At 54.9% G+C, this 22201-nt stretch overlaps 8 protein-coding genes across 8 annotated transcripts; 6 read left to right on the plus strand and 2 right to left on the minus strand.

Annotated features, from left to right (window-relative positions):
* The first annotated feature begins 158 nt into the window (after positions 1 to 158).
* On the plus strand, positions 159 to 2003 carry L226DRAFT_82253 (SET domain-containing protein). The gene is made up of 3 exons (XM_067687267.1): positions 159 to 1397; positions 1461 to 1550; positions 1612 to 2003. The coding sequence occupies exons 1-3, from the start codon at positions 486 to 488 to the stop codon at positions 1786 to 1788; spliced, it is 1179 nt and encodes a 392-aa protein (XP_067534671.1). The 5' UTR covers positions 159 to 485; the 3' UTR covers positions 1789 to 2003.
* On the plus strand, positions 1974 to 4121 carry L226DRAFT_535574 (enolase C-terminal domain-like protein). Its single transcript, XM_067680938.1, has 9 exons — positions 1974 to 2075; positions 2129 to 2257; positions 2318 to 2536; positions 2699 to 3077; positions 3157 to 3302; positions 3379 to 3520; positions 3579 to 3604; positions 3662 to 3752; positions 3815 to 4121. The coding sequence occupies exons 2-9, from the start codon at positions 2219 to 2221 to the stop codon at positions 3937 to 3939; spliced, it is 1167 nt and encodes a 388-aa protein (XP_067534672.1). The 5' UTR covers positions 1974 to 2075; positions 2129 to 2218; the 3' UTR covers positions 3940 to 4121.
* Positions 1995 to 2239, plus strand: L226DRAFT_535575 (uncharacterized protein). Its single transcript, XM_067680939.1, has one exon. The coding sequence runs from the start codon at positions 2021 to 2023 to the stop codon at positions 2192 to 2194; it is 174 nt and encodes a 57-aa protein (XP_067534673.1). The 5' UTR covers positions 1995 to 2020; the 3' UTR covers positions 2195 to 2239.
* Positions 4122 to 6016: 1895 nt separating the features above from the next.
* On the plus strand, positions 6017 to 6710 carry L226DRAFT_436646 (uncharacterized protein; the record flags this gene model as incomplete). Its single annotated transcript, XM_067674764.1, has 2 exons — positions 6017 to 6061; positions 6126 to 6710. Coding segments are annotated over 2 exons (630 nt in total), but the record flags the coding sequence as incomplete, so codon positions are not given.
* Positions 6711 to 13014: 6304 nt separating this feature from the next.
* On the minus strand, positions 13015 to 13743 carry L226DRAFT_434943 (uncharacterized protein; the record flags this gene model as incomplete). The annotated part of the gene is made up of 2 exons (XM_067674742.1): positions 13015 to 13590; positions 13657 to 13743. Coding segments are annotated over 2 exons (663 nt in total), but the record flags the coding sequence as incomplete, so codon positions are not given.
* A 798-nt stretch (positions 13744 to 14541) lies between these two features.
* On the plus strand, positions 14542 to 15671 carry L226DRAFT_571572 (uncharacterized protein; the record flags this gene model as incomplete). The annotated part of the gene is made up of 2 exons (XM_067684571.1): positions 14542 to 14916; positions 15021 to 15671. 2 exons carry the CDS (start codon positions 14542 to 14544, stop codon positions 15669 to 15671), a joined length of 1026 nt encoding a protein of 341 aa, XP_067534676.1.
* A 329-nt stretch (positions 15672 to 16000) lies between these two features.
* On the minus strand, positions 16001 to 17664 carry L226DRAFT_509223 (uncharacterized protein; the record flags this gene model as incomplete). The annotated part of the gene is made up of 4 exons (XM_067678209.1): positions 16940 to 17664; positions 16778 to 16853; positions 16336 to 16706; positions 16001 to 16297 (listed from the first exon to the last, which is right to left on the minus strand). Exons 1-4 carry the CDS (start codon positions 17312 to 17314, stop codon positions 16001 to 16003), a joined length of 1119 nt encoding a protein of 372 aa, XP_067534677.1. The 5' UTR covers positions 17315 to 17664.
* Positions 17665 to 19335: 1671 nt separating this feature from the next.
* Positions 19336 to 21907, plus strand: L226DRAFT_546068 (uncharacterized protein; the record flags this gene model as incomplete). The annotated part of the gene is made up of 11 exons (XM_067682392.1): positions 19336 to 19426; positions 19533 to 19629; positions 19748 to 19802; positions 19851 to 20252; positions 20305 to 20673; positions 20737 to 20894; positions 20948 to 21016; positions 21076 to 21235; positions 21287 to 21404; positions 21463 to 21701; positions 21767 to 21907. The coding sequence occupies 11 exons, from the start codon at positions 19336 to 19338 to the stop codon at positions 21905 to 21907; spliced, it is 1899 nt and encodes a 632-aa protein (XP_067534678.1).
* Between the last annotated feature and the right edge of the window lie 294 nt (positions 21908 to 22201).

Raw genomic sequence — 22201 nt, forward strand, 5'->3', positions numbered from 1 at the left:
TCATCGAAGCCCCTGGTAATTGAACGTTGACCGCTTCCGAGCGTTGCTACAGTCCGGAAGATCTGTTGCAACCGGGAGAACAGTTACATATCGAGGTGAGCACAGTTCCAGGTGATGTTACCGGCTCATTGACCGATTTCTCGACCGCTCTGTGGCCGGCCAGACTGGAGACTGAACGGCGGGACGCAACGGCGCGCCACAGTACCATCGCAGCGAGACTCCCACGTCCAAGGCCTCGGGCCTCATGCCTCTCATAAAGGTCGACACCCGAAGCCACAAGATAGGGTTCAGCCCAAGTAAACCAAGTGTGATGCACGTCCTCCGTCCTTCCCTGTACTCTGTCCGTGCACCGGCTCGCATGCTCTTGGCCCTCCGCTATCGGTCGTTCCCTGCAAAGTCCCCGGCTTTCACCCTCTTCTCGCTCTGTCTGTCTGCAACCGCTCTCTGCCTCACCTCTGAGCCCGTTGATTTCTCGTACTGCTGAGATGGCAACCGGCGCACACCCTCGTCCTCTCCGACCCGCCCCCAGTCCCAGGGGGACGAGTCACCGGTACTCACGCTCTTCTCTGTACATCTCGCACACGCCAACACTCGAACCGATGGTAGACGAGGAAGCCGAGGACGACGAGGCAGACTCGCCCCCGGCGCCGAGCACCCCCTCAAGCGAACCGAGCCCTGGACGCGAACCATCATCGACGTCCTCTGCTGAGGACTCCGCCCCTGCATTCCAGGTATCCCCATCTCCTCGCACGGGCGGCGTTGGGCTCTTCGCGACGCGCATGATCTCCAGGGGCGCATTGATTCTCTCCGAGGCCCCGCTCTTCACCCTTCCCTCGAAGCGCACGAACTCCACCGTAATGTCTGCGTTGTCGCAGCGTACTCGTGAAGAGCAGCGCGACTTCTTCGCACTCTGGAATGCATTCAAGGCTCCCCGCAAAGGGCACCCTGCCCTCCTGCCAGCCCTTGGGATATTCGAGACGAATGCGTTACCCTGTGGCAGTGGGGCTGGGAGCGGAAAGGAAGAAAGCGGATGGAAGGTTGATCCATGCGGCTCTAGAGAGGGCGTCTTCCTGCACGCATCCCGGCTCAACCACTCCTGTCGACCTAACGTCTGTCGCTGGTGGGATGCAGAGATGCAGGAAATGCGAATTCGCGCCCTTTGTGACATCGAGCAGGACGAGGAGCTCGTCATGAGCTACGTCGGCATCGACATCCTTAAGGCGCGCGTGGAGCGTCTGACGGAGATTGAGGAGGCGTTGGGTTTCGTATGCACCTGCGAGGCGTGTATGCTGGAGGGGGAGGAGTGTCTGGAGAGCGATCGGAAGAGGGCTGCGGTCCGGAGGTTGTTCGAAGAGATTGGGCAATGTGGCAAAGAGCCCACGCTGGGCATGAGGAAGGTTCGTGCCTGGCGACCTTTACACCACATGCACCTCGGCCTGACGATCCTCCTATTCATCCAGGTAAAGCTTGCGCTCAGACTTCTTCAAGAGGAGCAGCTCGTTCATTACGAGGCGTCGTTCTGTTTCGATGCGTTTCAGTTCTGCGTACTGGTGAGTCGCAGAGGGTTACGTCGTACTTGAGGGGTTGATGCTGAGAGCTGGACGCGATCAGGTTTCCGACTTCGCCAATGCCAAAGCTTGGGTGCGGAAGGCATGGGAGGCCGCATGCAATTCTTCCGGCCCCGACAGTCCGACGGCACGCACTTTCAAGATGTACTGGGCGAACCCTCGCACGCACCAACTCGCAGGCGTCCTCCCCCGTATGACTCTATCCGGTCCTGAAGTATGAGCATGTTCGTATGCATACATGCAGCTTCATGGCCTTTCTTGCACGGCTCTCTTCTGTTTATTCCCATCGTCATTTGTTCCGAGAGATATGTTGTGGGCGGGACGGACCGGTCATCAAGCGCTTCTCGACCCTCACTCCGCGGACTCTCACTTCATACTTCTGACGGCTTGTACATGTTGTATCATATGACCCATCCCATTCCAGCTGCTTCTACTGTTTTGCACATACATATATGTCGGATATCCGTCATATCCTCGCCGACATGCGCCGTTGTCGTCACTTCCCCGGTCAGCGGCCCGACTTCATCAAATTCCGTTCAGCTGACCGCTTCTGTGCCCAGTCTCGTAAGAAGCTTGCAGCACTTACCCAACGTTTCAAAGTTTCTACGATCGTCCATCCAGGGTAGAACGGTCCTCCATTCAACGATACAATGCCTACCCCCAGCCCAGACAAGATCGCCAAGATCGAAGTGCGTGACTGACGAGAGTTCTTCCTAGTGATCTCTGGTTAACGTCCTGTCACAATATAGGTATTCCGCCTTCCTCCACGATGGGTCTTCGTTCGTGTAGAAAGCGAACAAGGCGTCGTCGGATGGGGCGAAGGCACTCTAGAGGGCCACACGGAGGCGATCGAAGGCGCGTACCAAGACCTCGCAGAACGCTTCATCGGCTGGGACGCGGACCAGATCCAGAACATCTGGCAGCATGCATATCGGTCCCGTTTTTACCGGGGCGGGCCCGTCCTGATGGTAAGTGACGCCTGTGGTCTCTTGCATGTTGCCGTCTCTGCAGTGCTGTGGTGCTGTAACATACATGGATCATGATACGAGAAGTTCTTCACCAAAGGCCCTTGTGCGGCGATGGGAAGCTATGATGATTGCTCGGGCACGCTTGACTGACCAACCCCCCAGTCCGCACTCTCCGGACTTGACATCGCCCTCTGGGACATCAAAGGCAAGCGGCTTGGGGTGCCAATCTGGCAGCTCCTCGGCGGCAAAGTGCGCGACCGCGTCAAGGTGTACGGCTGGATCGGAGGCGACAAGCCCGCCGACGTCGCAGATGGGGCGGCGGCGCGCCGCGCGCAGGGCTTCACTGCCGTCAAGATGAATGGAACGGACGGCCTGGACTGGATCGACTCCCCGGCGCTGCTGCAGGACACGGTCGCACGCGTGAAGGAGGTGAAGGCGACCGGGGTCGACGTCGGCATCGACTTCCATGGGCGGGTGCACAAGGGCATGGCGAAGCAGCTTGCGAGAATGTTGGAGCCGCTGCAGCCGATGTTCATCGAAGGTGCGCAGGTTTGCCTTCGCATTCGCTGCGCAGTAGTGATGCTTGCCACTTGGACTGATGCACTGAGGGTCCCTGACAGAGCCTCTGCTGCCTACGCAGCCCGAAGAGATCGCGGACCTCTCTAGGATGGTCTCGACGCCCATCGCGCTGGGGGAACGGCTCTTCTCGCGCTACGACTTCCGTCCGTACCTGGAGCGCCGCGCTATCGACATCGCGCAACCGGATGTTCGTACCTCTTTCTGCCTTCATGTGTGGTCGAGACTAGGCTGTGGACTGACGACATCGGGTGGTCATGCTGTAGGTCGCGCATTGCGGCGGGATTAGCGAACTGCACCGGCTTGCGTCGTACACGGAGACGTATGATGTCTCGTTCGCGCCGCACTGTCCCCTGGGCCCAATCGCGCTCGCAGCGTGCATGCAGGTCGACCTGACCGCACCCAATTGTGAGTTTCTCCCGTCTGCATGCCATCGTGTAGGACGGCGGGAGCTCATGTCTTTCAGTCTTCATACAGGAGATGAGCTTGCAGGTTCGTATCGTGTTCCAGCATCTGGGTCGAGCTCCTGAGGTGACCTCTCGTGGATAGATGCATTACAACGAAGGCGCAGATTTACTCACGTACCTCGTTGACCCGCTTGTCTTCGAGATCAAGAATGGCTACGTCCCGGCACTTACAGGTGTGGCTGTACTACCGCTTGTCTCGTCTGAGTGGAGCACTCACCGATGTTTCGGAACGTAGGGCCTGGGCTGGGTATTGAAATCAACGAAGACCTGGTCAGAGAGATGGCCGCAAAGTACGCCGATGAGAAGGCCTGGCGGAACGCCGTCTGGACGGGACCTGATGGTGCTTTACAAGAGTGGTGAGGGCGTATCAGCACAGTACTGTCACTGCAGATGTGTCGGTTGTCTGGTCCCCCGAAGAACGACAACATGTTTTTAGCGATGACAGCAATCTCACTTGGACAACACCCGTTGGTAATGCTGTCGTTGGCCTCCCTATTTTTAAAGAACGCCCTCGAATGACATTTCAGTATGGGGTGGCGTGGGCCTAGTTTGCGTGTCTCGGAAGTTCGCTGCATTTTATGCGGCTGTCCAAGGTTCGGGGCAAGCCCTTTCCGTCAAAATTCGGTTTCATTGAAGGGACTCGTTTTCTTAGACGTGCGTGTTCCGAAGGACCACGACAAGCTGGTTTACTGAAGGCTTTGCACTCGCCACTGGTTGGGTTCGAGCATCTCTTGGGGCCGCGCCCAGAAGACTTATCGTATCTTCGTCGTGACTTCTCCGAGTCCGCACACGCCAGCTAAACCACTTTAGAGAAACAAAATATCGTATGTCATACACAATCCAGAGACGGACGGCAAACTGCAGAGATTACTGTGCTACACAACTAAGCCGTCTGAGGAACCGAGGCGTTGAACTGTGTACAACTCTGTAAGACGCGAGTCAATCTCGTCTATCCCCGAGCACCAAACAAACATTGTGAAACCGCGCAACCACTTAAGTGGTTATTCTTCTAGCTGGACCGCTTCAGGCAATCCTTGAAGTGGTTGCACCTTTCCGCTGAAGCAGTGATGTCTCTCTATTCCAAACCACTTAATTGGTTGCTTGTTTTTCAGGTGATCTCATTTCCGCTTAAGTGGTTCTACTTTCTAGAGCTTCCTATGCTGAAGGCTTATTTCTTATTTACTTATTGTTTCATTTACTTATACTTGTTAATTTATTCACTCCCCCCTTATTACCATTCAAGCTCAGATTATATTACCATTCAGGCTCAGATTATTATCTGCTACAAGTGGTCCAGCATTCAAGTGAGATGGTTCACGCCGATGCAACAGACAACAAATGAAGTGATTCTTTGAAAAGCTGAAGTGGTTCTTCGCAAAGCGGAAGCGGTTCTTTGTAACACTTAAGCGGTTCTTCGTAACACTTAAGTGGTTCTTCGTAGCACTTAAGTGGTTCTTCGTAGCACTTAAGTGGTTCAAGCACTTCAATGAAGTGAGCAGCTTGTGGCGACCAGCTGTAATAATATCATATATTACTTGAAAGAAGGAATTAATTGAATGCATGAACCGCTGAAGCATACAGTGGGTCCCTGCAGAAGGACGACCATGGAGAGGCAAAGAGAGCGAGCGTCTCCGATAGTTATCAGGGATAAGATGCACATAAGAAACTTTGTTACTTGTGATTGACGCCTGCTTCCGCCGGATTCCGGCTGATTCTGCCGGAAGGCACACCATGGTTCAAGCAATCAGACCCTCTCGGCTAGCCTCGGCTCTCTCCCGACCTTGCCGATGCACGTAGTGCCGCTGTGCGTGCTATGCGGGCACTTGAAGTTAGCAGGAACATGGAGAATGTTCAACGCCATGGGTCACCAGCTGATTATTTTTCGCTGTATCTAGGGGTTTCTGGGAACTGTCTCAGAAATTCTGAAGGGAATCCATGCAGTGAATCTTTAGATTCTTCAAACTGTGGACAGTTGAGCGATAACAGACAGACCGAAGCGCCATATAGCGCTGGCAGAATCCTCCCCGCCACAGGACATTGACGCTGTAGTGGACTGACAAAGGTGCCGTACAGACAGGACCGACGAGCCACTTACGGCGGACCAATTTGCGATCACCAGGACAGTTGTCTGATCCCCGTGGACATCATACCCTCTTGCGAATGCGATAACCAACTTGAACTGACGAGCAATGGACGGTGGGTGCTAGATGGGGTTGGACGCGCAAGCCATCGCGTCCTCGGGCCCACTTGACGATACTGCATGGCATTTTCCGACTGCAGAGGTGAGTACTTTTGGATGTTTCAGTTCGCTATCAACTCATCGTTACTGTTGGTACCGTAGGAGATACGCCAAGAGTTGTCGCAAGAGTTTACTACTGAAGAGAAAGAGAGAGTATGGACAGAGGCCTCCAATGCGGTCAAGGCGTACTACGATCAGCTTCTTGTCCGATGGAAGGAAGAGATGGACACGCTCCTCGTCTACGTGAGTCACAATATGTCTGAGTCGACTGCAGGTGTGCATCGGTTCTCACATCGATCATGCATAGGCTGGCGTTTCCTCAGCTGTGATGACCGCATTCGTCGTGGAGTCCTACAAGCTTCTACAACCTGATCCCACGGATGCGACCATTGCCGTACTCAAGCATATTTCCACGCAACTAAATAGCTTCACGATCTCCCCTCCGTTCGTGAACGTCACCCAAGTGGAACAGTCAGCCAGTGCCACCCATGCGCCTTTTCGTGCTTCCTCGTCTGCGATATGGCTCAATTCGCTATGGTTCTCCAGCCTCGTCTTCAGCCTCGGATCTGCGCTTTTGGCGCTATTCGTCAAGCAGTGGATCTACGAGGCAACTGTCGGGGGAAGTTCACGGGAGAGTGCACGGCTTCGACAATTCCGGCTGAACGGACTGCTGCGGTGGCGCGTCGGCACCATTGTCGTCGTTCTTCCGATCATGCTGCAGCTCGCCTCTATCCTCTTCCTTGGCGGTCTTATCGTCCTACTCTGGACCTTGCACGCCACCGTGGCTGCAATCACGTCTTCACTGATCGGCCTCCTCTTCGCTTTCTTCATCACCGTCACCATACTGCCCGTATTCAGGAGCGACTGTTCATACCGCTCTCCCGCTTCCTTCGCGATCTACTTCATCCTCAGGCGCGTACGCAACATTACTATGAAGGGCCTTCGAGATGTCTGCCAAGTGATCGACAAATGGTACATTAATTTGAGGTGTGGAGGCCCCAAAGCTAGCTTCCTTCGTCAGTTCGCCTACAATGACCGCTGGTTATCCACTTGGCGCGGTCGTGACCAGAACGACATCCATCAACAGGTCGGCGCCCTCGACCGTGCCATACTCACCACGGCATACTCCACGACCACCGATACGAAGTTCATATCTGATATGCCTGTGGTGTTCAGCGACCTGCCTCCAGATCAGGTGTCGAAGTGTTTCGCCGATATCTGCAACTTCATGGAGGGCGAGTGGGGTGACTGGGGGATTCAACAGCGACTGCTGGACGATCCTACGGCTCTACCACGTATATCATGCTACGGCCTACGACACACACTTACCAGGACGGACAAGCGTACCAAGGCATGGCTCGATGACATTAATAAGATCTACCGATACTACGGCTTAGGAAAGGAGCCGACTGAATGGTTTGCCGAGCTCGCGTGCAGGACCCTCTGCCAGCTCTCAGTAGAGGATCTGTCACATAAGGGTGTATACGGCTCCGACGCTTGTTGGGTGGTGCGCCGTGTTTACGACCGTCAAGAGGCACGCCATACTTATGATACGCTGTGTCATGGTACGCGGTCACCAGTTTCACGACCTCGCTTCAATGAACGCTGACCGCGGGCATCACAGTGAAAATATTGGTTGAGGGCGTTCTGGCATCATGGGACCCTCAAGGGTTCGAAAGCGCTGCAGGATTACACAGCAGCCATATTCGTTCTCCTGCATTGCGTCCGCGAGGTCGTCTCCGCACGCTCTCAGCTGACTCCGTCTCAGACAGCTGTACTGCTCCATTGGGGTCGTGAGAGACTCTTTGACCTGGTCCGATGGCTGCGCGACTTGGAGTGGCAAGGGCTACACAAGGGCTGCCTCGCGGTGTCGGGAGATACTGTCGGCGCTATGACCTTCCCTCATATCGCGTCGCACTACCTCAATATGGACATCATCGATCCGCTTGTGGCTTTATGCTCGGCGCCGGGAGGTCTTGAGCTAGTATCCGAGGAGCTCATCTCTGCCGTCGAGTACGCTTGGTCTTCTGTGCAAGCGGCGTACCCTAACGCGATGGACACTGTTCAAGGGGCAGAGTTTATTTGGTGTACGGGATTGGACTCTATAAACACGAAGCTGACGGAGTTGAGGGCTACGTATACTAGGGCTTCGAAGTAGTTCTGAACATACAAATATATGTATGTCATCTGAAATCCAAGTGGGCGAGCATTACTTATCCGATAAGCGCTAATGTTTTTATCGGAGGTTAACTGCATTATTCACGAGTTTGAACTCCGCTTACGATTCGATCGGACTCCTAGTAGGACAGCCTCAGCGAGGTTCCACCACCTTGACTGTAGCCAACATCCGAGACACGAAAAATTGGCCCAGCCACCCGATACTTACATGACGTCCCAGAGCGTTCTTCAAGATAGGGAAGCCAAAGACGGTGTTGTCGAAGTTGTTAGTATACTTCCGATACTTCTGAGCCTGGTGGACCTTGCTAACTTCTACGGGAATAATTGCAGGATGAGAAGAGTGATGATACGGAAGCTACACCCGACATCGAGGCTTGGAGCTTTCCCTCTCCCGAGGTGAGTATGGATTTCTCGGATTGCATGCTACCCAGCTGTCCTCCGTGATCTCGGCTTGCGCATGAGCTGTGTCCGTGCTAGAGCTAATCACGAGAAGAGGAAGAGACTACCATCTTTCGCTTTTCGATGCGCGATATGGCTGTAGCTTTCAGGATATCCCCTGATGTATCCTGCGGCTCGGTGGGGGCCGCTCGTGAGATGCGGCATAGGGCAAGGAGGGACTCGGATATCTACTCGTTGCGCTGCATCGTATACATGAGGAGTATCTAACAGGTCCCTCAGGCTATCCGAGAGGAACTATCGAAGGAGTTCACGGATGAGCAAAAGGAGAAGGTCTGGACGGAGGCCGCTGAAGCAGTGAAGGCGTCGTATGACCAGCTCCTGGCCCGGTGGAAGGAAGAGATGGACACTCTCCTTGTATACGTGAGTGCCAATTCCCTCGAACAAACCAGCACGCCTGATTGATCAACATCTAGGCCGGTGTCTCTTCCGCCGTGCTGACCGCATTCAACGTCGAGTCTTACCATCTTCTTCAACCGGACCCTTCGGATCCAACGCTGGCAGTACTGAAACAAATCTCCGCTCAACTCGATGGCTACACCTTTTCTCCTCCGTTCCTGAACTCTACCCATGCCGCTACGTCCGTCGACCTGACTCAAGCACAATTTCACGCCCCTGCCTCCGCGGTCTGGCTGAACGTCCTGTGGTTCTCCAGCCTGGTGTTCAGCTTCGCGTCGGCGTTACTGGTCTTGTTCGTCAAGCAGTGGATCTACGAAGCGATGGTCGGAGGAGCCTCCCGCCAGAGCGCTCGGCTGAGACGGTACCGTCTGAACGGGCTGCTCAAATGGCGCGTCGGCACAATCGTCGCCATTCCCCCCATCCTGCTACAGCTCGCTTCTGTGCTCTTCCTCGTCGGATTACTTGTCCTTCTTTGGACGCTGCATAGCACAGTGGCTGCCATAATATCACTCTTGGTCGCCTCCTTCTTCACGTTCTTCCTCAGCGTCACCATCCTACCAGTCTTCAAGAGCGACTGCTCCTACCGATCCCCTGCATCCTTCGTCATCTATGTGGTGCTCACGTTCACCCGCAATGTGGTCCTCTGGGTGCTCCGCCGCATCTGTAAGGAGGTCTATCAGGTATCTGTGCGGTGGAAAAGGTGGATTCATGTCGGCCGGGCTCAGTTGGATCGGCTGGGTGATTTCGCCTACACAGTCAATGACGACATCCCCACCTGGCGTGGTCGAGACCAGAATGTTATCCGTGAGCATCATGGTTCCCTCGACCGCGCCATAGTCACATCAGCATACTCCACCACCGCCGATGGAAAATTCATATCCTCTATGCCAGTAATCTTCACGGACCTGGACCCCGATGAAGTCGTCATGTGCTTTGACGATCTACTCACGTTCATGGATGGAGAATGGGGGAAATTTCCAACCATTGTCTTGGGTGACGACCAGACCTCGCTGCCCTTATGCGCGGTATATGGCCTTCGACATCTGCTCGCAAGGTCTGAGAAGGGTGGCGATGAGTGGCTTAATGATGTCCGTGTCATCAGTCGCCACTACTTCGTTGCCGGGACGATTACTGAACGCACAGCTGAGCTTGCCTGCAAGACGATGTGCCAGCTTGCTGTTGAGGACCTTGGATACCCACGTGTGTTCAAACTCGCGTGCGACACGCTGGAGATCATATATGACAAGCACGAAATGCCCCATACGTACGACACCCTATCGCATGGTGAGTGCTTGTATGATCCGCTCGTGTGTTGTTTCAACTTGTAGCTCACGATATATCTATCACGTTTACTCAGTGCGAGCCATGTACGAGGCAGAAATGGCCGCTTGGGATCCGTCTCGGGGGTTTCTATCATTCAGGGACACAGCCCAGGCAATTTGGGTGCTCGTCCACTGCATCCAAGCAACGGTCTCCGGTCGCTCTCAGCTCTCTCCCCGTCAGACCGATGTGATGCTTGCGTGGAGCAAGGAGCAACTTTCTCGTCTGCATCAGTGGTTACGCGACCTGTCGTGGACTAGGCTGCACAAGGGCTGCGTTGCAACTTTCGGAGATGCTGCTTCGGTGTTGGCCTTTCGACATATTGCATCCCACTACCTGGTTGAAAGCATCATAGATCCACTCATTGCATTGGGCTCAATGCAAGGCGGACGTGAGCTGATATCGAAGGAGCTCATTGTTACCATCAAGCATGTATGGCTCCGTGCCTGCCTAGCATATCCCGATTTTGCTCCCAGGGATGCAACCTCCATAGACACATATAGGAATATGCATTCCAGACCACTAGCCGCCAACGTGAGCTAGTAGAGGAACCAGTTCAGGCATAGAAGAACCGGTGAAGCCTCTGCGGACTTAGAGGGATGGGCAAAGGGTGGTATATGGCCGACAGCATACAGACTACTTACTGAGACTACTACGGGTTTCTTACTGGTCTTATCTTATCAACCGGGCCGATCATATCTCCCATCATCCGCCATCATCCGCCGGATTCCGGCGGATTCCGGCGGAATCCGGCGGAAAGTGCACCATGGTTCAGGTGTTCTCAGTACTTGAAGTAGTGCTGCCACCTGAACATGAACCTACTAAGTACTTGCGACGCCGTAGAGATATTCAGGTCGCCCCTACCCGTACACGTTGGAAGCTCCAGAGTTCATATTCTTAGGAATTAGCCAACGGTGTCATCTCAAATCATATGCAGAATCCGAGAAGCTCACCGGCGCCTGACATGATGATCCTCGGCGCTCGACTATAGTCGGTTTCCACGCAAATGCCCTCCTCCTTCGATGAGTCCTCTCACTGTCTCCTTGAAATCTAAAGGCTGCATATGACAAGTACCCCCGCTTAACCACACCCAACGACATGCATACCGGTGAGAAGGACCTCGCGCCTCAACACGTAAGTACCAGAATGCGATGCAAAACGGTATCATGTCCGGCCGTTTCGGTAACCTGTCCGCACGTTTGCTCCTCCACGCCGAATTATCGATACACTGTCCGCCGTTTGAAGGATCTCCTCCACCACTCATCCGTTCCTCTTCAAAATTTGGAAGTTGCGTATTATGAAGCCTCTCATCTCAGGAAAAATATTAGCTTCCTTGTATCTCTTCTCCTTCGTTATGTTCTGCGTGCACGAAATGCGAGCGCTAACCAGGCCATCCGACGCGCGCTATGCTTCCCACCCTCTCCAAGTACTTGCGCCTTCCATAATGATTACGTTAGCAAACCTTCCCACGGGACCCCAGTAAGCGGAGTTCAAAATACTACGCGCCATAAATAATCTCAGATAAATATCGACTGCTTATCGGTTAAGTAGTGCTTCGCACTTTGGCATGCATACAGTTAGAACTTCGAAGCCTGCGACAACAAAGACCTCAACTCCATCAGCTTTGTGTCTATAGTTTCCAAGCCCGTACACCAAACAAATTCATCCCCTTGAACTTTATCTATCGGATTAGGGTACGTCACTTGAGCAGAAGACCAAGCATGCTCGACGGCGGAGATGAGCTCCTCAGATACCAGCTCGAGCCCTCTCGGTGTCGAGCATAGGGAAATAAGCGGATCGATGATGTCCTCAACGAGGTAGTGCGACGCGATATGAGGAAACGTCATAGTGCTCACAGTTTCTCCCCCCTTCCTAAGGCAGCCCTTGTGTAGTCCCTGCCACTGCAAGTCGCGCAGCGATCGGACAACCTCAAAGAGTCTCTTCCGACCCCATTCCAGTAGTACCTCGGTCTGAGAGGGGGTGAGCTGAGACCGTGCAGAGACGGTCTCACGGACGCAATGCAGCAGAATGAACATGGCTGCTGTGTAATCCTGGAGTTCGTCAAACCTTCGAGGGTTCCGCGAAGCGAGGGGACCCTCAACCATCGTTTTCACTGTGATACGTGCGGTCAGCATTCACTGCAGCGCGAGGTTGTACGACTGCGTACCGTGACAAAGCGTATCATATGTATGACGCGCCTTTTGCTCATCGTAGGCACGCACCACATGACCAGCAGATCCATATAGGCCAGTATGTGTCGGATTCTCTACTGAGAGCTGGCACAGAGTCCTGCACGCGAACTCAGCAAACCATTCACTCGGCTCCTCTCCCAAGGTGTAGTATCGAAAGCTCTTTCTGATATCATCGAGCCATGCCTGGGAACCCTTGTCCGTCCGGGCAAGTATGTGCCGTAGGCCGTAGCACGATATCCGCGGCAAAGTCGTAGGATCGTCCAGCAGTCGTTGTTGTATTCCCCACTCGCCCCACTCGCCCTCCATGAAATTGCGGATGTCGACGAAACACTCCGCCACCTGATCCGGAGGTAGGTCGCTGAATACCACAGGCATGTCAGACACGAACTTCGCCTCGGCGGTCGTGGAGTATGCCGTGGTGAGGATGGCGCGGTCGAGGGCGCCGAGCTGGTTGTGGATGTCGTTGTGGTCTCGCCCGCGCCAAGTGGACCACCAGATGTCTTTGTAGGCGAATTCATATAGGCAGCTAACCTTGGGGCCGCCGCACCTCAATTCAGCGTACCACATGTCGATCACTTGGCAGACGTCTCGAAGGCCCTTCATAGTAATGTTGCGTACGCGCCTGAGGATGAAGTAGATCGCGAAGGAAGCGGGAGAGCGGTATGAACAGTCGCTCCTGAATACGGGCAGTATGGTGACGGCGAGGAAGAAAGTGAAGAGTAAGCCGACCAGCAAGGATGCGATTGCAGCCACAGTGGCGTGTAGGGTCCAGAGTAGGACGACAAGACCGCCAAGGAAGAGGATAGAAGCGAGCTGCAGCATGATCGGAAGAACGACGACAATGGTGCCGACGCGCCACCGCAACAGTCCGTTCAGCCGGAACTGTCGAAGCCGTGCACTCTCCCGCGAATTCCCCCCGACGGTGGCATCGTAGATCCATTGCTTGACGAACAGCGCCAACAGCGCGGACCCAAGGCTGAAGACAAGGCTGGAGAACCATAGCGCATTGAGCCATATCGCAGATGAGGAAGCGCGAAAAGGCGCATGGGTGGCACTGGCCGGCTGGTGCACTTGGGTGACGTTGACGAACGGAGGTGAGATCGTGAAGCTGTTCAGTTGCGTGGAAATCTGCATGAGTACGGCAACGGTAGCATCCGTAGGATCAGGTTGTAGAAGCTTGTAGGACTCCACGACGAATGCGGTCATCACAGCTGAAGAAACGCCAGCCTGTGCATGATCAATGTGAGGACTCATCCACACCTACAGTCGATTTGGACAAATTGTGATACTCACGTAGACGAGAAGCGTGTCCATCTCTTCCTTCCATCGGACAAGGAGCTGATCGTAGTATGCTTTGACTGCATCGGAGGCCTCTGTCCATACTATCTCTTTCTCTTCAGTAGTGAACTCTTGCGACAGCTCTTGGCGTATATCCTAAAGAGATGGTTTTTAGCACAGACGCTTCGAGGTACCAAAGGCTCGTCGCATACTCACATCTGCAGTAGGAAACTGCCAGGTGGTATCGTCCGGTGCGTTCCCCTTGGGTTGCGGCTCGGAGTTCATCTAGCATACGCCACCGATCATCGTTAGTCTCACGAATGGGTCATTAGCACAAAATGACACTCGCATCTTCCAAGTCGAGACGAGACCGTGACGGTACTCAGGCTACCGCAGAGACTCGGAGGCTGTGTGTATCCCAGCTTTGCGCTTAGGATACTTAGACATCTATGCTTACCGGCTTAAATTATATTTCAATCATGTATCCCAATGTTATCCGGAGCAACAATGAATAAGTGTTGTCCTCCGCGTTCTGGCTCCGCTCTCAAACTCCCTCATCGACGTGTCTCTCGCTGTCTGCACCAGCGTATCTATCCGCGGCGACTTTGACATGAGCTCGACATGAGAAAGATGTCCGGGCGCAGCATCTGAACATGTATTTTTGGCGACGCGTGTGATCTGGAGGCGAGCGTCGAGAATAGATAGGGATGCGGACCTTGGTCGCTGTCTCCGACCTTCTCATGCACCCACGCCTTCCTCTGCTACCTCCACCGACATCCGCACGACTGCAACGCCTGTTCTCTCTTTACGACTCTTCTCAGGTCTGATGCTCATGAACGCTTGATACCCCGCTTGTTACCTCGCGTCTGTTCAAGGTCGACCGTCGGACCGACAGCAGTGATGGCATTGGGCCAGTCAACTCGTTCTGCGACACCATCTTCCTCTCCGTTCTTCGGTGCAGCAACCTCCTCGGGCTCTACAGCAAGTCCATCATCCACAAGCCAAGATGGCCCGTCGAACCCTCCATCACTGACTCCAAGCTCCAGTTCGCTGCCCTTCAGCTTCCTCGTTACCTTCATCGCTATCTTCCTTTTCTTCCTTGGGTGCGGGCTGGGCTCGCGACGCGTCACACGCACTTTCAGGCGCAACTTGGGACTTGACGTAGACGATAGGGGCAGAGGGCGCGCTGCGCTTGTTGCACGCGAACGACCGCTCCTTTGGGATGTCTGCCCGATGGACGAGAAGAACGGGGCTCATGCATGGGCACAACTCAGAGTACGTCCTCTCGAGTTCGCCATTTCAGAGCAGTCCAGCTTACCCCCCCGCGCTCGTCGTTGCCGTCACCTCGACAAACTTGACCGTCGACGCTCGCGCTCCAGCCGCTCTGCGCGTCATATGTCCGCAACGTCCCCGTTGGGGCGTCTGCGTCCAACTTCGCTTCTTCTACCCTCTCGCCCCAGGCCCAAACCCAGCCCACACGCACAGGAAGACCGGCGGAGCCAGAGCATACCCCGTCCGTTCTTCACTGGGCCTCAGGCGGCATGGGCGCAATGGGCTTCGCTTTCTCTCGTGCAGGTCTGCGGCACATCCCACGGCCTGCTCCCCTTCCCACATCTCCCACGCCGCGACCTGTCTATCCTATTCGTGCTCGCCCGCCCCCACGACCTCCACAGTGGCATGGCCACCATGTCCCAGGCTGGCTCGTCCGAGTGCTTGCCGGGCCGGCTCCTGTGCTTCAGAATGCGGGTTTGGGCACAGGAGGTGGGACTTGGACTGGCGAAGGGGAAGTGGAGAAGCAGCCGGTACAGGCGCTGCAGGTCCTCACTGTGATAACGATGCCCTCTCCCGAGCGTGCGGCGATCCGGAGTGCTCGCGCGAAGGCGATGGAGGCCGGCGTGTCTCCTATCGCCGAACGTGAGGGGGAGGCGCGACCGAGCCAGTGCGCGGAGGACTTTGGAGAGTACGTACTGGGCGTTGCGCGCGTATCATGGGACTTCGGTGAGGTTGGCGCGGGCGGAGGTGAGAGGTAGCCTGCTTTGGACTGTATGCTAATCTTGGTGTGCGTCTGGTCCTGGACTTTGGACACCTGCCAGTGAGGATACGATCGGTGTCGAAGGTCCGTTATGACATGCGTGGTGTATTTGTACTGAACGGCTCAAATGGCAGGACGTCCGCTTACTCGACACTCGCGTGTGCTCATTTACTGCCATTGTGAAGACTAAGAGAAAATCTACACCCTGCAACAGCCGGGTATGCCATCTCCTCGTAGCTCCAAGATGCTTGCATAGTCGTACACGCAGTCCATTGAGTGCATCAAGCCATCCCAAGACGGAGAAGACAAATATGTCAACCTATCCCATCAGCTCACCACCGTAGCTTCTCTCTCTCTGCGTGGCATAGCCTGGGACCACCTCCCCCCAACCTCCAAGCACTCGCTGCGCAGGGGCGCGAGGACCGCATCGTCGTCCGGGTACACGTCAGGTCCACCAAGGAGACGTAGCGCGGCGCTGAACGCGACGTACGGGTTCAAAGTGAGCTTCTTCCAATCACGCAAGACTTTCGAAGAGCTGGCGTCCGCGGAGAACGACGGCATCAACTCTGGGCGGAAGATGAGCACGTCGAAGGACGGGAGTTCGACCTGCGAAGATGGTCGCGTCTCGGACGTGGTGACGGCAGCAAAAACGAAGAACGCACTGGTTGGAAACTGATTTCGGGGTTCGGCATGTCCCCGGATATGCCATCATCCACGAGGGTCTCCGCAGGCGTCGATTCGAGCTGGACAGCGAGGCTTGAGGTGTCTTGCGCTCTTGCTCCTTGTGCCGGTTGATCTCCCTGTAGCTGTGGCTCGTCCTCCACGGCATCGACTGTGATCTCTGCCTCGCTCATCGTCACGTCTCCATCTCCGTCCTCCTCGTCTGCTAGCGTGCCGGGTCTTACGCTGGGGGTCTTCGCGTCCGTATCTGCGTGCACGGGAACCGCGGTTTTGGCGATCTGTTCTCGGAGGGCCACCCCAGGAAGCCAGCGCCAGACGCCTTGGTCGTAAGCCTCCGCGTGCGGCTTGCATACTGCGCAACCCCAGAGAGATCTCAGCAAGGGACGTTCCTTGTGTCTGCCCAATCTCAAGCGTGGAACGCACGTGTCATCAAGTTCGTCCAGTCGTCGCGCGTGTATCCGTGTGGGAGGAGTCCCAACGCCTTCAGGCCCGATATGAGCTGTGTGCGCGCATCCCCCCGCATGCGTAGTATAAAGTGAGTCTTCCTTGCTCCATCACCATCTTTCAAAGCACGAAGTCACTCACGTCAGGGCTCGTACCCTTCTCTGCGCCAGTCTCATGATGCTCGTGTTGCAACACCGCCCTCACAACAACCAGCTCTCCCGCATTGCCCTTTCGCCCGCACAGCTGACACTGTTGCCCTTGCCGCCGGATCGTCGAGAAGACCATCCGGCGCGGGAGGTGCTCGGGCGCATGGCTGGTACTAGTACCTGGTGTACCGCGCGTTGGGGAGGCGTATCCGGACTCTTCGTAGAGCTCGAAAAAGGAGGCGTCGCTCGTGGTGCTGAGCGCGCTGGGCGGGCGTGTGGGCGGGCTGAAGTTCGGGTCGAGCGGGCTTGGGGAGGGCGGGGGTATGGGTACGGGAAATTGAGTTTGCGGGTCGACTGTGGCGCTTGCCATAGGAATCGAGGAGGTTTACCGGGGCAGTCAGAGGGGAGAGAAGAGAGACACAGCGAGCAATGAGGGCTGAGAAGTGAGGGTTCCCAGTCGAGGTGAGCGATATCGACTAGTCACTATCGCCTCCCTATCGCGTTCTGGCGGGCGGATGGTGTGCGGACGAGAGGCGTGCCGCCACGGTAGTGATCCGGACGGCATCCTCACCCCCTCGAACTCATGCAAGGGCCCCCATGAACTGGGCATGCAGGCGGAGTCCGGCGTTCTCCTGGCCTCGTCTAGACTCCAGACTTGGGCGGACAAATGGACAATGCGCATCGGGGACATGTGCCCTCGAGGAGGTCGCGTGTCGCGGATGCGCGTTGTGTTCTCAGGCTACGTTGGCCGCTGTCCAAGTTCGATCGATGCGATCTTGACGCGGATGTGCTATGTATGTAAGTATGCAGTGACGTCGCGTCGCAGTTAGGGTTCGGATGCTGTAGTCTCGTCAGGCGCAGATGCGCTGGGTTTCACGGTGTGTTTTGTTGGAAAGATTGCATCTTTCCTAGGTGAGTTGACATCTCGTATAGCGTTGTCAGCGTTCTCAATGCACTGACGCCGTCGTCAGGAAACCTGGTTGTGAATACAATATGCACGCGAGCGCCGCCACGCATTCTCAGTCCGATGAAAGTCGGACGGTTTGTTCATTGAACGCCATTATGAACTTTCGAATGCACTCGCGAGAAGATTCTACGTCAGTGCGCAAGATCCCGGGACCCGAAGTACAGGCCGATACCGTATGTAGTGAAACATTGCGTCTGTGAGTAGTTGCAATAGCTGGCATCGTCAGTCTTGATATTCACCGTGAGTACTCTAGCTATATGCCCTCGTCCTTCCGATTCCGGAAGTAAGCCGCTAGCTCAGCCGACAGGCTGGCCTTCGAATTCTCAGCTCGCCCCACACTCACTAGGACGTCGTTCTGCCTCTATCGGAAACCATTCGTGGACTAGACGGCAAGCTGATATCCGAGATACCATCGCCAAAGTCGGTATACCACCAACAAGGCTCTCTGGGGCGAGGACGCGTACGAATGCAAGCTCGAGCGTTGGTTGTCCCCGCTTCCTGGTACCGGTCAACGAGGCGGAGATCCCCAGCGTGTGCTCCAACATGTGTTGTAAGTTGTCTTCTCTTCTCATCATCAGAATGCACAGTGATTGCTTGCTGATGGACGCACGTACAGTATAACATCCTGAGGCGGCGGTCGCGCCTGCATGTGAGTTGAACTCTGTTTTGATCAGGAACCGCGCTAACCGCCTGGATTTAGCGGCTTCAGATTATCCCGGCTGGAGATGAGTAGGTTAGCGTTGCCTCGGAGAGGTTATCACTCTAACCATTGGAAGAGAGATCAATGCCATGATAATATACTCGACGACGAAGAGGAGGTGGCATCCGCCTTTGCCCATGAAGATCACTCGTGTACATGCTTATGTTACTGCTGCGACGCAGTACATCACCGGTGTCTATTGCTTGACACCGGTGGTCATGCCCCCCCGACCTAAACCCTCCCTCCAAGGGTGCTGTAAGACTTGTGGTCTTGCGCGTCAACCGGAAGGCTCTAGTACCGGTTCAAAGTGCACCAGCGGAGACTGGTAGGTGAACTTTGCATACTAACTCCGATTTTCGCGGCCCCATTGTTACCCGGCAGACACTGGGCGTGCACTTCTCTCCATTTTGAGCTTCCCGCTAGGTTTGGGACCCTGGAGTTATAGCGCGTATCCTGATCCACGGTGCCCTGAAGGGAGCGGCTCGCCTGTCCCTTCACATCAATAATACGCAGCAGTTGTGTGGAAAGTACTAGGTAAGTGGCACGGTCATCATTGTACACGAAGCTGATTGGTACCACGAGGGGCACAGCACGGTACAGCAATATGCTTCCATCGGGCTCCGTCTGGTCTTCTGCCCGTGGCGTTCGGTGGCACAGTCGCCATACTTAAACCCATTACCTGCACCAGCTCGGGTGGTCCTACCATTCGTCTGACTCTTAGGCCATGTCTGGATCGGAAGACGACCGCTCAGTGCCATCATCTAAGAGGCGCAAGTTTTCAGTCCGCGCTTGCGATTACTGCCGACGCAAGAAAAGTCAGTGATCCCTCGTTGCTTATAGCCAGTACTTACCTGTGTGTGCAGTAAAATGTACGCTCAATAGCACTGGCTCGCTGGACGCTCCTGATGCACACTGTGGTAGGCGATGGACCCCAGATGCCCAATCACCGCTGTTCAAAATGCATCTACAAGAAGATCGAGTGTACGTATGAGCAACCACTAAATGTGCGCGAGTTCCTGTGTCCCTCATCATCTTGGTTACACTAACTGCTGGGCAGAAACTTTTCCACCCTGCGAGGTAACGCGAATTATTCGTCTTCCTGGCACAATTGCACCTTTACCAACGGCCGAATATAGTCACGTTGAAGCCCTCGAAAGGCATATTCAGAAGCTCGAGCAGTTACTGACTAGAGTAGGTCGTTCCGTTATGGATGAATAGCCACAGCTAACACTACCTAAGATCATCCCGGGCATCAACATCGGGAAGGAACTCGAGGAGCAAGAAGAGCAGGAGCTTCAATCTCGTCGCAATGCTCAAGCCGTCTCCGACTCGTTGCAAGGCCAAGAGTCTGGTTCTTCTGCAAGCGTCCTCCTGCCGTCGGGTTATCTGTGGCGGGAGCAGTCAGCAGACGAGTTGAGTGAAGACGAGAGCGAACTGCAGAAAGTGAATCTCGTTGAAGACTTCGACAAGGTCTCACTCAGCAAGCCAACGTCCTACCTGTATCACGGCAAATCGAGCAGCATGGTTCTCTTGCGCAATGCAAAGGACCTCAACGACTTATGTGGAGAGGGCAAAGTTCCGTTGGCTCCTGACCACACTGAAGCTTCTAGCTCTAACAGGGGACCGACATTGGACTTCCGAGTGAGTAGTGAACTGTTGAGAGCCGTAGCAACCAAACTGATCATGCGGGTAGCTACTCAGCGGGACACCTCCAGATATCATCCCTCCCTTCCACGACTTCCCTCCGCCCGACCTCATGGACGCCTTCATAGGCCTGTTCTTCACTCACGTCAATGCCTATGCCCCCCTTCTCCATGAACCGACGTTCCGAAGGAACGTTGCCCAAGGGCTCCATCATAGCCCCGGAGGCTTTGGTGCTACGCTTCTCCTCGTCTGCGCAACCGGATCACGGTTTTACCGAGACCCACGTACACAACAGGTTGAGGAAGAGACCAGGACCGCTGACTCCAACACGCAGGCTTACAAGTGGTACCAGCAGGTCGAGACCGTGTACAGATCCGTGATGGCGCCTCCGGACCTCTACGATCTCCAGATACGTATAGTAAGTCATCACTCCAATCCTCTGCGCATAAAATTGCATACGATGATCTCACTATATTCGCAGCTCATGGCCATGTATTTGCAAGGAACGATGGTAACGCATGCGTGTTGGGCACACGTTGGGGCCGGTATTCGTACCGGGATCGAGATGGGTGCCCATCGCAAGAAGAGGTACGGAGACCAGCCCTCAGTGGAAGGAGAGCTTATGAAGCGCGCATTCTGGTGCGTCTCTCGAATGTGAGCTGCTGGTCGCATCATGACTGGGCTTCGTTCAGGATCCTGGTGACGCAGGACTGGGGAATGGCATATACCATGGGGAGACCATCTTGTATACATGACGAAGAGTAGGTCGTTATTTTTCAATCTATAGCTGAATCTAGCTTACAGGATAGTAATTGTACAGCATGGATCTCCCGCTCCCTGTAGAGTGTGATGACGAATACTGGATGGATGTGGATGGCAAGCCTGTCTTCATGCAGCCGCCCGGGAAATCGTCCAAGGTAGCTTTCTTCATCAGCTATCTTCGACTCATCCAAGTTCTCGCGTTCGCGCTTCGCACTGTCGTGAGTGATTGAAAACAATGTAAGCCACACGGTACGCTGATATGGGTGTAGTACGCGATCAACAAGTCGAAGTCACAGCTCAGCCATGGGAACCAGCAGTGGGAGCAACGCACTGTTGCCGAGCTTGACTCGGCGATGAACAGATGGGTGGATGCTGTTCCGAGTCACCGTCAGTCCGAAACCGACCCATTCTACGGCCCATGCTCACTCCGAGCTTCTCATCACAGTGCGATGGGATCCTCATCGAGAGGACGACGTGTTCTATACTCAATCTGCAACGCTCTTCAGCCATTACTACCTGTTCCAAATCGCCGTGCATCGGCCATTCATCCAGACCCACAAGCGGACATGGCGATCGCCTCTGTCCTTCACCTCGATCGTTCTCTGCCTGAACGCAGCAAGGTCGGCAATAAGGCTTCTTGACCAGCTGTACAGGCGCACAGGCACTCCGCTTCACAGGAATGTGGTATGCACCGTGCTTCTCCTTCTTTGTCGGTATGAACGAGTCCTGACCGCTTGTTGTCAATTCAGGGGACTCTGTTCATGTCGGCCATGGTGATGATTTTGCACATCTTGTGCGAGAAAGGCTCAGGACGCTCTGATGCGCTGGATCAAGACATCCAAGCCGTTCAAAAGTGCATGGAAATGCTTCGGGCAGTGGAACATGAGTAAGCCACACCCCAAAAAGTCGGACATCACGCGGCCGCAATACTGATTGTTTGCCATCAATCGTAGGGTGCCTACCGCAGGACGCTTGTGGTGTATATGTCATTGCTGTGGATGGAAGTGTACGCACACTGACTACTGTTGGCATATCTAGGAACATATTGTCACTCTTCAAAATTGCTTCGCCCTCCACCGCGAAGGATCCTACTACGGCTGCCAGTCAGTCAAATCAGGACCATATGCAGTCCTCAGGCTCGGCACCGTCCGACTCCTCGAGTGAACCTTTTTCTTCGGAGTCGC

Source organism: Lentinus tigrinus, assembly GCF_003813185.1.
Source record: "Lentinus tigrinus ALCF2SS1-7 unplaced genomic scaffold L226scaffold_14, whole genome shotgun sequence".
Classification (NCBI taxonomy): Eukaryota; Fungi; Basidiomycota; class Agaricomycetes; order Polyporales; family Polyporaceae; genus Lentinus; species Lentinus tigrinus.